The 13,756-nt window shown below is 45.5% G+C and overlaps 1 protein-coding gene across 1 annotated transcript; it reads left to right on the forward strand.

Annotated features, from left to right (window-relative positions):
• Positions 1–591: 591 nt before the first annotated feature.
• Positions 592–7,381, forward strand: PCLAF (PCNA clamp associated factor). The gene is made up of 4 exons (XM_040413770.1): positions 592–727; positions 1,701–1,784; positions 4,876–5,053; positions 6,801–7,381. The coding sequence occupies exons 1-4, from the start codon at positions 673–675 to the stop codon at positions 6,841–6,843; spliced, it is 360 nt and encodes a 119-aa protein (XP_040269704.1). The 5' UTR covers positions 592–672; the 3' UTR covers positions 6,844–7,381.
• Positions 7,382–13,756: the final 6,375 nt, after the last annotated feature.

The raw sequence follows: 13,756 nt of genomic DNA on the forward strand, positions 1-13,756 counted from the left end.
ATCCATTCAATGGAGCTAAATCTAGAGCAGGTCCGCAGAAAAACCAAGTCAGAAACAATGGCGCAGCACAGACGTTTCTGCTTCGGGATACGCGCAGAGTTCGCTGTTGACAAAAATCCTCCATCTGAATGGTGTGTGGAGATACAAAGGGAACTGGGTATATATGGATAAGAATTGGGTTTGAGGCACTGCGCATTTCTCACAGCTGGCTGCTGTCCTTTGCTTTTTTATCAGAGTTGTGAGGTATGGTGAATGGAAAAGAAATGATTTGTGACTTCAGGGCTACAATATAAACAGGGAAGATTTCTCTGGAATCAGCTGTCTTTATTGGTTTGCCATACTGCGCTTCCACTGAGTAGCAGGCCTGTCCCGCCAGCTAGTCACAGAATTGAGCGGGAAAATCAAGAGCTAAAGAAGCCACTCCTCGGTGACAGGGCCTGACATAGGGACTTCGGGCGTGAAGTTGGCGTGACAGGATGATTGACAACCTGCTCTATGCTGCCATTGGCTTATTATTCAAGAGTGGGCGGTGCACAAAGAATTGTGTGCAATAGGAATGCAGTGGGCGGGTTAGAATTTCGAGCGCCAAGGTGGGAGCTTTAAATTGCGCTATAGAACAGCGTCCGGTACAGTGTGCGCCCTGTGCGGTGATAGAGCGGCTCACGGCGGATCATGGTGCGCACAAAGGCAGACAGCGCGGGCCCCTCCACCGGCAGCTACAGGAAAGGTGAGGCGGCGGTTAACGTGATGTCCGGTGACTTTATTGCGGGCTTACATTCAGGGGAGACATCACGTAATAAAGTCTCATAGTAACAGACGTAAATCGCAGTTCTCGGCGAAATGGTCTTTATATCTGGGGAAATCAAGCTCCTGGCTGGGTCATATTTTCTCACTCTGGGGCGGGATGACATTTGTTAGTAGTTTTGGCGCCAAGGGGAGGAGCGCGCCAAAATGTCAGGAGCCCTCTGACTTCTGTAGGTGAGGTGTAATAACCCGGTCACTCCACATCCGAGTACTGTAAGTACTTCTCATAGGTATGTACCTGCCCAGCCCACTATATCATATTCTGTATGTGCTGGATTACATATGTAGACAGCCAATAGCAGCTGTGTAGCCTCCTGGACCTGCCATCTTAGTTATTAATCTGGACCTACCTAGGATCTCTGAGATCAGCCCTTTGGCTTGGTAGGTGGGTTTGGTTAAAGATCTGGGCAGGAGAGTGCAGCATCCTGGGCTACCTGACAGACAGGGGGCATCTTTATGGGCAATGTGGTCCATCAGGAGCTTTCGCCCATTGTGTGATCCTGTGTCATGATGCATGGGTGACAAGTCACTACTATGACTGTCCTGTCTTACTGATTTTCGTTCTGTAGTTTCTTCAAAAAATTGACTTTTATAATATGTAAATTACCTCTCTACCAGCAAGTAGCTGCCCTACTTGCTGGTAGAGAGGTAATTTACATATTATAAAAGTCCGTTTTTTGAAGAAACGACAGAATGAAAATCAGTAAGAGCCCTATATATTGATATATCGCAGTATAAAGTATTTAAGTAGCCAAAAAATAATGACTTTAGTGGGGTGACAGAAGCCCTTCAAGACTGGGTTCTAGGGGTAGCATGTCCTGTGGGTATGTCAGATTGGAATGGTCCTTTAATTTTGAAATCTCCATTAAAACCTGCATTTATGTTTTGTTTTTTAGCTGTTGCTGCTAGGGCACCAAGGAAATCATTTGGGGCCACAACTAGTTCCTCAAGTAATGTGACCTCTCCTTCTGGGAAAAAATGTAAGTTGTGATCTAGGCTACTTCCACACTTGTTTTGTGCAGATCTGTTATGGATGGATCCATTCAGAACAGATCTGTTTGTATTATCTTTAACATGGCCTAGACCAGTGATCGTGAACCTTTTACAGACCGAGTGCCCAAACTGCAACCCAAAACCCATTATTTATTGCAGTGCCAACACGGCAATATAACCTGAATACTACAGTCCAATATAGTATATCTTTCATGTACTTTATCATTTAGCTATAATAGCCTGCCTACATTCAGTGCACTGCCTGTGCTGTTCATAGTGCACCCAGCGCTGATGAATGGCAGGAAAAGTCCCTGAGGCATATTGGTACACCATAGACTTTTTCCAGGGTGCGAGAGCCCACAGAGAGGGCTCTGAGTGCCGCCTCTGGCACCCGTGCCATAGGTTCGCCACCACTGGCCTAGACGGATCTGTCTTGAACACCTTTTTGAAAGTCAATGGAGGATGGATCCGTTCCCATTGACTTACATTGTGTGCCAGGACGGGTCCATTTGGCTCAGTTTCATCAGACTGACACCAAATCGCTGCAAGCAGCATTTTGGTGTCCTCCTCCAAAGTGGAATGGAGACTGAACTGATGCAAAATGTGCTAATTCTTTGCCCATCCTCAGTTGTGATAACTTATCAGTACATTTAGGGTGAAATGTTTCTGTGCTGTTTATTAACATGTAAATGGTATATTTAAAAAAAAAAGTCTTGGACTGTACTGGCATCATGGGTTTGTCCCATGTTTAAAGGGGTTTAGAAAAAAAATATATACTGAATCTATCCTCTGGATGGGTCACCAGTATCTGATCTGTGGGAGTCTTAAGGCCCCTTTCACACGAGCGAGTTTTCCCGCGCGGGTGCAATACCTGACGTGAACACATAGCACCCGCACTGAATCCTGACCCATTAATTTCAATGTGTCTGTGTACATGAGTGTTTTCTTTCACGCATTACTTCTGCGTTGCGTGAAAATCGCAGCCTGTTCTATATTCAGCGTTTTTCACGCAGCCCTGGCCCCATAGAAGTGAATGGGGCTGCGTGAAAAATGCATTGCATCCGCAAGTGGGTGCGATGCTTTTTTCACTGATGGTTGCTAAGAGATGTTGTTTGTAAGCCTTCAGGTTTTTTTATCACGCACGTGAAAAATGCATCAAAACGCATTGCCCCTGCGCGGAAAAAAACTGAACGCAATCGCAGACAAAACTGACTGAACTTGCTTGCAAAATGGTGCGAGTTTCACTGAACGCACCCGGACTTAATCCGTGACACTCGTGTGAAAGGGGCCTAACACCTGGGATCCCCACCGATCAGCTGTTTGAGAAGGCACTGGCACTCCTGTGTGTGCGCTGCAGTCTTTTCCGGGCACACTAAGCATCGTATTGGGCTGTGCCTGTGTAACCAATGGATGTGTTGTCACTGGCCTAGGAAAAGCTGTGGGAAGTGGGGCTGCAACGAGTACTCGTGTAATTCAACACACAAATCCTCAGCAAATTTTTTTGCATTTACGATTTATTTGTGACACGTGACCATGAAGCGAGAGTGAAGTGCTTCCTATTACTCCCACTCCGTGGTCTGCTGTGCTCAGAATACTCATCTTTCCAGCAAGGGGCCTCCGGACACTCCACAACACATCCATGACGAACGATGGAGTGTCGGCAGTGACCCTGCTGGAAAGGTAAGTTGGTGTGACTAAGGCTGGGCGCCCGGATTGCTCAGTGTCATGGCAACCAATGACGCTGTGCACTCCGGGTGTTTAGGAGGGGGGGGGGGAGAGAAGGTGGAGCTTATGGCACCGGGGGGACGAAGGGTTTTGGGGTCTGAGTTTTTATAAAGGGAAAACTGTCATGGACAGATCCGTTCAGAATTTTTTTTTTTCTTAGATTGCTTGATTAATCGTAAAAAAAAATAATCAATAGGATACTCTATTTCTAAAATAATAATTTACTGCAGTGCTCTCTGGAGCACCGCTACTTTCTCAGACAAGCTACACACAGCCCCACCCACACATCGCTCCAGGCTCATGTGGGCCCCCCTATACAGTGATAACTCTGAGTACAGATAATATAGTAGATGTCCCCTGCAGTCTTATGTAAAAACACAACACTAGTCCTGATAATGTGGTAGTGTTACCTACGTCCTTAGTGTGCCTCCCTGTGTCTCTCCCACAGACTTAATGCTGTTGGCGCTGCCTCCACTTCTTCCTCTGCACAGAACGTCCTGATGCAGCTGCGTCACGACATAGGAACACTGTGGGCATGGTGATAGACACTATTCTAGTCACTATCCAACCAGTACAGCAGCACATGATCATGTGATCCGCTTGACCTTGCCCATACAGGGTCGCGACATCATCACAGGTCCTTTACCTCCTCCAGTTGCACAGCCTGTGAGCTTGACTCCTCCCACACATGATCACATGGTTGTGACATCATCACAGGTCCTTTACCTCCAGCTGAACAGCCTGGAGAATGACTGCCCATGTAGGATCACATGGTCGTGACATCGTGAAAGGTCTTTTTGGCCTCCTCCAACTAGAAAAAGCCTCAAATGTATGGGCTCCTGGGAGGTATAGGTGGTATAGGTCACGTGACGCGGGAACGTGAAATACTCGGTGAAAAATAGCTCTTTAGCACGGCTGCAACCACGTCCGAAGTGCCCGACCGTTCAGTCCACCCCTGCTTAGTGCACCATACCACAACCTTTACACAAAAGAACTGCGGCTGTGGTGTTGGTTACACATCTCGCTACAGTAATTTAGGCGAAGGTGCTTGCACATGAACACCAGCAGTGTAAAGGATAAAAATGTCCTTTTTATCTATCTTATTTTTTGGAAAATTACTCCAATACAATATTGGTACAGTAGATATGTGATTTGACTGACATGTTTGAGGCCTCATGAGAACTGCACAAACCCGATTACTGGATTCCCATTCGGTTGCTCAGGATAAATGATTTTTTGCTTGTTTCTTAAGTTCCCTCATGTTGGTGGCTCGAAGACTTTTTACAACTGTGGCACATAACTCTACCTTAATATACTCCATTTTTATTTTTTTTCTCTTTACCATATGCGAAGCTGAAGGCAAATATGCAGGGGGAAATCCTGTATGTGTTCGACCTACACCAAAATGGCAAAAAGGTATAGGAGACTTCTTTGGGTCTCCATCTACAAGCCTTCCTGAGAAGGAAAACCGTATACCATCTGATGATGAAGAGGAAGCTGGTGGCAGTGGAATTGGGAAAGCACCAAGGAAGTAAGATGCTAATAGCAAACGGTCATCATCGTTTTATGTATCTTTGCTGTAGAGCATTTTATTTGTTTTACCTATGGTAGACAGGTCATTATCTAAATGAACACCTTGGGGGAAGACTTACAAAAAAGGACTTGTTTAGGGAATTGAGCAATAATTTATGGTTGCGAGGCCGAATGAGTCTTGTGAAGGGGGTAATACCTTTAGTAAGACTTAAAGGGTTTCTCCTTTACAACAGTGTCCGATCAGCTGGGGTCCAACCACTAGGGGCTCCATCAATCACAAGAACAGAGGCAGTGTTTCCCAGCATGCCTTTGTGGCTGCAACTCTATTCAAATGGGGGAATACATGTACTCAGGATTGGCGGGTGACTCAGCAGTTGGACCCCAGACAATCACTTATTCTCTATCCTTTAGCTCATCCCATATCCATTGTGATAGGACATTCCCTTTAATATTATGGCTCGATTACAACCTAACCAGATATGAATTTGCTATTGCAGATTTTTGTGTGGCTGTGTTGTACAGTACCAGCAAAGTAGATGAGAATTTCCAAGTTGTCCACAAACGACAACATAAACGGACACGTGGTGCAGACTTGAAATCCGAGCAATTGCCATGACTATTTGGGGCCTTGTGTAGGCTCGCAGTGTTGTCGGTGAGCTGCCTGAAAAGTCATGCCTAAGACATACAGAATACACACAGATGTCATCCGTGTTTTTTGTTCACTGCAAAATAGATACAGTTGTGTGCATGAGTCCTTAAAGGGAACCTGTTGCCTCAAATGCATATAAAAACCGCCAGCATTACCTCATAGTAGCCCCCAGTCTGTTAATAATCATATGTTTGATCCGGTAGTCTGATGCTCCATAGATTAAGAAAACAGTTTTAAGCGCTATCTTGCCAGTCTGCTTGAAGTCATGGGTGCAGCGGCTTCCTTGCTTCAAGTCAAGCATCCCCCTAACTGTCCCCTCTTTTATTAGATTGACGGCCTGCAGTGTGGCCAGGATCGCATAAGTCTCGAGCATGCTTGGTGCGCTCCTTGGTAAGACGCAATCCTGTCTCCGGCTACCACTGTTAGCTGGGTTTCAGCGGTGCACTGCAGGCTGTCAATCTAACGAGGGGACGTGCTTACCTTGAAGCAAGGAAGCTGCTGCCCCCGACATCAGGAGCCAGTGTTGTGCGAGCAGGTGGGTGACCACGGAGTGTGAGTAATGGCAAGCTCTTCACTCACACTCTGGTCACATGGCACAAATGAATCATCGATTTGAGGATTTATTTTTTTTGTCAATGTAATCGTTTCAGCCCTATATGGAGCATCAGACTACCGGATCAAACATGATAACAGACTGGGGGCTACTATGAGGTAATGCTGGTGGTTTTATGTGTTTTTGAGGTGACAGGTTCCCTTTAAGAGGACTGAAAACGGTACAGTAAAGTGTTCAAATATGAAAATCAAATCGCCCACCTTCATACAGGTATCACAATGTCTGAACTATTAAAGTATCCACATTTTTCCTGTGCAGTGAATACTGTAAAAATTCCACGATTCATCTTTTCTTTGGTCATATTGTCCCCTGACAAAATGAATTAAAACAGCCTTTATTACAGCTTTGTAGATGGAAATGGACAAAAAATTATGGGTATCAGAGAATGAAAGAGAAACTTAAATAAGAATTGGCCTGGTCCTTGAGGGGTTAATGCGTGTTGTCAGCTGCAGTGCTTTTGTAATGTCTTTTCCTTTATTGCAGATCTCGCCGTTTGCCTGAAGACGATGGTTCAGATGAAGAGTGAAACAAGATTTGACTTAATGTAAATTTGTAAATAAAACGTGCTTTTTTGTACAGATGTTTCCAGTGTATTTACACAATGCGTCAATATTAGTCGCATTTTAGCTGTTAGTCTTCTTTTTAATGTGCCTTTAAATGCTTCTGATAACATTAAATGGGCTTCTCCTGTCTATAGATATTGATGACCTATCCTTAGCATAGGTCATAAATATCTGGGGGTCCAAAATCACCCCCACTGATCAGCTATTTGCAGCAGCTGGAGCTGACACATGGTGCTGGAAGCATAGCTATGGGTGTAGGTGTTGGGGGGGAGGGGTTCCCCCCCCCACTGTTTTGATATTGATGCCTATTCTAATGTCATCAAGTTCTATAAGCTGGGAACCTCTGTAAATGTTACACATTTTGCGGTCTTATATAAGACTAGTGGAATTCAACAGTTTTTTAACTTTGTCTGGAGTGTCAACTTGGAGGGCCTATATTACTAAGCCATGGTATATTTTTCAGAGCTGTAAAACCAGTCTAATAAAATAATTATCAAAGACCTTTATTTTTTTTGTATTGCATTCCCTCTACAATCAATAAATCACTGCAAAATATGCAATTGAAAACCTAAGGCTAAACCCTCATGCTAGATGTTAAAATGATATTTTAGCCAATATATTCTGGTCAAGAACATATCGGAGCCCACGCACCCTGTCAAGATATCTCAGTTGGTGACCTACCTCTAGTTTGAACACTTTCTGATAGGTGATAAGGTTCAACTCGCAGCCAAGGTGCTACAAATCTCCAAGGTAAGATCCCCCATTTCCTTCTACAATCTGCTACATTAACCCTTTAGTGACCACTCTTTCCATTTCATCACCATGGCGGTCACACAGGAGGTTGACCCATGACCTCTAGGGGCAGGAACAGAGGTTCAATTGCCCCCTCCATTCCCCAGTGTTCCTGTCCCTACTGAGGCCAGGGCCGGAGAAGAGTCTCCCTGCACGTCAGGGAGATGAAGAGGAAGCTATCTTTCTATTTTATTTTCACTTTAGCTCCAGGAGGTCCGAGGACGGTCTCCTGGTCTCTCACCTTAGCTCCAGCGTGAGTTCCCCAGTCTGCCGGCGGCCGAGTGCTTATGCTGGGCTGGGGCTATCGGGAGGACTCGTTCCGGAGCCTGCTCCCGGGCTGCATGGTTCCTCCTCTCCCCTGGTGGGACAGGCAGTGCAGCGGCTGGTGTGCGTTCCGACGAGTAATGACATCACTTCCGGGTCCTGAGCTACATGTTTCTTTGGAGCCTGATGCCCCCATACTGCCTCCCGTAAGTTCCTCTGGTGGGGTCCCTATTAATTAAATTTATAAACTTCTTTGTAAATCCTCATGTCTTTCCCTGACTGCTCTCCTCCATCTTTATTTTTCGTATCCCAGGTTAAGGAGCCACAGAAAAAGATTAAAAAGCCTTCCCGTTGTTTAAAGGGATTCTGTCACCAGGTTTCACCCCTGTCAGCTAAACATGCTGATGTTCAGGGCCTCATCAGGATTCCTAATGTGGGCTTCTAAATGTGATCCGTAGCCTTATTTTGCTAAAAAAAACAGGTTTTACTAACCTGTCACTCAAAGAAATAAGGTGCCCACCGCTGCTTTTCCAGACTTCTGCACCGCCTCCTAATTCTCTCGCTCTCCCTCCATACCCCCTCCTGCTGTAAGATCTCGCGCGTGTGCACAGGGCTCTGCCTGATGCGCCCGTGCGGACTTCTCGATTTGGCTTCTTGAAGCGAAGTGCGCATGTGCCGGCACTTCGCTCAACCCAGGTATGACCTGCACTCTGGCGCCAGCCTCTCAGAGCCCTGTTCGCACGCGTGATATCGTACAGGAGGAGGGAGAGCGAGAGGCGGCACAGAGGATTAGGAGGCGGTGCAGAAGTCTGGAAAGGCGGCGGTGGGTGCGGCCGGCACCTTGCATCCCTTGACATCCCCTTGGGCACCTTATTTCTTTGAGTGACAGGTTAGTAAAACCTGTTTTTTTTAGCAAAATAAGGCTACGGATCACATTTAGAAGCCCACATTAGGAATACTGATGAGGCCCTGAACATCAGCATATGTTTAGCTGACAGGGGTGAAACCTGGTGACAGAATCCCTTTAACCTGCTAAAAAAAACTACCTGAGGGATATGCAAAAAAAAGTTATGCAAAGACTGTATTTCGGATGTAATCCGCCAAGAACAGCCTTCGCTTATGGAAAGCATCTGTTCGGTGGTTCAGGAGGAGCTGAGAGCCGCCAGGTCCGGGGTACCCGATCCTCAACCACCTAAAAAGGCGAGGATAAAAGCTATTTCTTCTTCGGATTTGGACATGGAGGATGAGGCTTCCTCCTCCAGACCGTGGGAGGAGGACGCCTCCCTTTCCGAAGGAGAAATTTCGGAAAATGAGAGGAAATTCTATTTCTCTGCTATGGAGATGCACAACCTATTAAAAGCGATTTGTGCCACCATGGGGATTGAGGAGGCCCCTAAGACTCATTCCATCCAGGATGATATGTTCGGGGGGTTGAGCGTAAAAAGTGCAATGGTATTTCCCATAAATGAGAACATCAGAGACATGGTGTTGTAAGAATGGTCTGAACCGGAGACAAGATAGGAAATATCCAAAGAATTCAAAAACAGTTTAGTCTTTGACCCATCTCAGTCAAAATGTATTTGCTGAAACTCCAAAAACAGACATCCAGGTGGCTAAAGTAAATAGAAAGACCGCTTTGCCATTTGAGGACGCGGCTCAGCTTAAAGACGCCATGGAACGCAAAGCGGATGCCCTAATAAGAAAATCATGGGAGGCATCCATGTATGGGCTCAAAACGAATATAGCGGCCACGTCCGTGGCCAGATCCATGTTCCTGTGGCTGAACGAACTGGAGAATCACTTAAAGAACAGAACTTCTAGGGAAGAAATCCTTCAGTCCTTACCACTACTGAAATCTGCTATGGGGTTTTTAGCTGATGCCTCGGCTGAATACATTAGATTCAGCGCCAGGGATGCGAGCTTATCTAATGCTGCTCGTAGAGTGCTATGGATGAAGTCCTGGTCGGGGGACAAAGCCTCCAAGATGAAGCTCTGCTCTATCCCCTTCTCAGGGGAATACGTGTTTGGCCCTGTCTTAGACAAAATCCTAGAGAAGGCTGCGGATAAAAAGAAGGGCTTCCCAGAAGATAGACCCTATAGAAGGAACCAGTCCTTTCGTCCTTATGCCAGTCAGAACAGGTCCTATAAGGGCAAGGGCAATTCAGGCCGCTGGGCCTACCCTAAAGGGGGTAAAGGTAGGGGCTTCCTTTTCAAACCCCAGACTAAGTCTGACAACAAACAATGACGCCATTGTTGGGGGGAGGCTGAGAGATTTCCTCGGCCCCTGGGAGAAGATAACAAAAAATCCCTGGGCTCTGGAAATCATTCGGTCAGGATACAAAATAGAGTTCACTTCCATCCCCCCAACAAAATTCGTCATCACAAATGTAGGCTCCAGAAATTCCAGAAAAAAACATTCTTTCAGGTGTCCAAGAACTAGTGGAAAAAGGAGCGGTTGTTCCAGTCCCAGTTTCCCAATTAAAACGGATACTATTCGACTCTGTTTCTAGTAAGAGAGAAAGAAGGATCATTTCGCACGATAATAAATCTGAAGCACTTGAACAAATTTGTCCTATATGGAGTTTCAAGATGGAATCCCTGAAGTCGATTATCCCCCTGATAAATATGGGTGCAGTCATGTGCTTGGTCGATTTAAGGGACGTATATCATATCCCAATCCATCCCAACCATCAAAAATTCCTGCGATTCGCAGTTCAGGACTTACACAACCGGATCCTTCACTTCCAGTTCACAGCCCTCCCACTTGGGATCTCATCCGCTCCGAGACTCTTTACAAAACTGCTAATAGAAATGGTGGCACCTATGAGACAAGAGGGACTCAACATAGTACCATACCTGGACGACTTTTTGATCATAGGCGATTCATGGACTCTCCTTCTACCTCACTTAGAAACATATTTGTCCCGTCTGGCGGAGCTGGGCTGGATATTGAACAGGTTAAAGTCCGTTCTACATCCCTCCACGAGCGTGACCTTCCTAGGTGTAACCCTGGACTCACAAAAACAAAAAACCTTTCTCCCTCAAGTCAAAATCCAGGCCCTCAAACAGAAGGTAAAAAGATTCCAATCGAAAAGAGAATGTTCTATAAGAGAGGCGATGAGCCTCTTGGGCCTTCTAACTTCCTGCATCCCCTCAGTAGATTGGGCTCAGGCACATTATCGTGTCATGCAAAGCTGGATTCTGAATCGGTGGAACAAAAAATTAGGATATTTAGACAACAGGTTGCGGATCCCAAGCTCCGTAAAGATATCCCTATCCTGGTGGACAGTGGAGAAAAACTTGTCCAGGGGAGTCCCATGGAGCAGATCCCCATCAATCACAATCCTCACGGACGCCAGCAATTGAGGCTGGGAGGTAAAGGTCAAGGACAGATACTACCAGGGCTCCTGGGGGAAGGAAACGTCCAATCAATCTTCCAATTTCAGGGAACTGTACGCTGTCTGGAAGAGCCTGAATGCAGCCAGGGAGCTTCTAAAAAACCGCCATGTAAAGATGGTGTAAATGGCTACATCTCCTTTTGGTTGCTTTTTGGCATCATAGGAAGCTTCAGACAGTCCCTTACCAAGTTACAGTGCCTGGAATTAACATTGATTGTTTGAGGATTTGCATAATTTAATTTACAGAACATGCCCACAACTTTGAAGATTTTTTATTTTTATTTTTTTATTGTGAAGCAAACAACAAATAGGACAAAATAACAGAAAAGGCCAATGTGCATAACTATTCACCCCCCTAAAGTCAATACTTTGTAGAGCCACATTCTGCGGCAATCACAGTTTCAAGTCGCTTTGGATAAGTCTCTGAGCTTCCCACATCTTACCACTGGGGTTTTTGCCTATTCCTCCTTGCAAAACTGCTCCAGCTCCTTCAAGTTGGATGGTTTGCGATTGTGAACAGCAATCTTTAAGTCTGACCACAGATTTTCTATTGGATAGAGATCTGGGCTTTGACTAGGCCATTCTAACACATATACATGTTTCCCCTTAACCCCTTAAGGACTCAGCCCTATTTCCCTTTAAGGACTTGGCCATTTTTTGCAAATCTGACCAGTGTCACTTTAAGTGCTGATAACTTTAAAACGCTTTGGACTTATCCAGGCCGTTCTGAGATAGTTTTTTTCGACACATATTGTACTTCATGACACTGCTAAAATTGGGTCAAAAAAGTAAAATTTTTCGCACAAAAAAAATACCAAATTTACCAAAAATTTGGAAATATTAGCAAATTTCAAAGTTTCAGTTTCTCTACTTCTGTAATACATAGTAATACCCCCAAAAATTTTGATGACTTTACATTCCCCATATGTCTACTTCATGTTTGTATCATTTTGGGTATGCCATTTTATTTTTTGGGGATGTTACATAGCTTAGAAGTTTAGAGGCAAATTTAGAAATGTTTCAAATCCCACTTTTTATGGACCAGTTCAGGTCTGAAGTCACTTTGTGAGGCTTGCGTAAGAGAAACCACCCAAAAATGAGCCCATTTTAGAAACTACACCCCTCAAGGTATTCAAAAAGGATTTTACAAACTTTGTTAACCCATTAGGTCTTCCACAAGACTTCATGGCAAATGGACCTAAAATGTAAGAATTTCATATATATATATTTTTTTTCCAATATAAATCAATTTTTACCAGTAATAAAGTAAGGGTTAACAGCCAAACAAAACTCAATATGGGTTGCCCTGATTCTGTAGTTTGCAGAAACACCCCATATGTGGTCCTAAACTACTGTTTGGCCGAACGGGAGGACATAGAAGGAGGGGAACACCATATGGGTTTTAGAAGGCAGATTTTGCAGGACTGGTTTTGTTTATACCATGTCCCATGTGTCTCCAAAGTCTGAGAGCCATAGTTTTTTATGTTCTCTAGGGGACTGTTGGGGATTATAAAAATTTAGTACTCCATGGAAGTGTGATACTCCCTGAAGCAACCGTCAATGCAGAGGCCCGGATGACCGGGGCAAGTGTCACACTGAGTGGTGGTGTCCTTCCGTATCCCCCTCCTGTGACACACTCTGCACTTTTTTTGAGTTCGTCCCTTCTTTCCAGTATGGGGGACCACACCTGGAAAGTGTTGGACAGGGAAGATCCGGGCGCCTCCAGTTCCCGAGGTACTCCGGCCTGCTCTTTCCCGGTCTGAAAAAATCAGGTCCTTGAGGACTGCCTTATAGAATTGGAGGAATGTCCCTGTGCTGCCAGCGCTTTGGGATAGTACAAAAGCGTTGTAGATGGCAACCTGTACCAAGTAGACCGCAACTTTTTTGTACCATGCCCGGGTTTTGCGCATGGCATTATATGGCTTGAGGACTTGATCAGAGAGATCAACTCCTCCCATATACCAATTGTAGTCGACGATACAATCGGGCTTGAGGACCGTTGCCGCAGTACCTCGCACAGGGACGGGTGATGCTGTTACCGTGGATTGTGGACAGTATAAAGACATCCCTCTTGTCCTTATACCTGACCAGAAACAGGTTTCCACTGGTAAGGGCACGCGTCTCACCCCTGGGAATAGGTACCTGGAGGGGGTAGGTAGGGAGGCCGCGTTGATTTTTCCGCACGGTCTCACAAGCGGACGTGGATCTGGCGGCAAGGGACCTGAACAAGGGAATGCTAGTATAAAAGTTATCCACGTACAAGCGGTAACCCTTATCTAGCAGTGGGTACATAAAGTCCCACACGAGTTTCCCGCTAACACCCAGAGTGGGGGGACATTCTGGGGGTTCAATACGGGAATCTCGCCCCTCGTACACACGGAATTTGTAGGTGTACCCTGAGGTACTCTCACAAATTTTGTAC

This window comes from Bufo bufo, chromosome 1 (genome assembly GCF_905171765.1).
Source record: "Bufo bufo chromosome 1, aBufBuf1.1, whole genome shotgun sequence".
Taxonomy (NCBI): Eukaryota; Metazoa; Chordata; class Amphibia; order Anura; family Bufonidae; genus Bufo; species Bufo bufo.

What these genes read in the sequence shown, in the direction of transcription:
- PCLAF (XM_040413770.1), top strand. Translation starts at nt 673, where the DNA reads ATGGTGCGCACAAAGGCAGACAGCGCGGGCCCCTCCACCGGCAGCTAC. An exon ending in CACCGGCAGCTACAGGAAAG is followed by an intron (nt 728 to 1,700) that starts GTGAGGCGGCGG and finishes TTTGTTTTTTAG; the next exon opens with CTGTTGCTGCTAGGGCACCA. An exon ending in CTCTCCTTCTGGGAAAAAAT is followed by an intron (nt 1,785 to 4,875) that starts GTAAGTTGTGAT and finishes CCATATGCGAAG; the next exon opens with CTGAAGGCAAATATGCAGGG.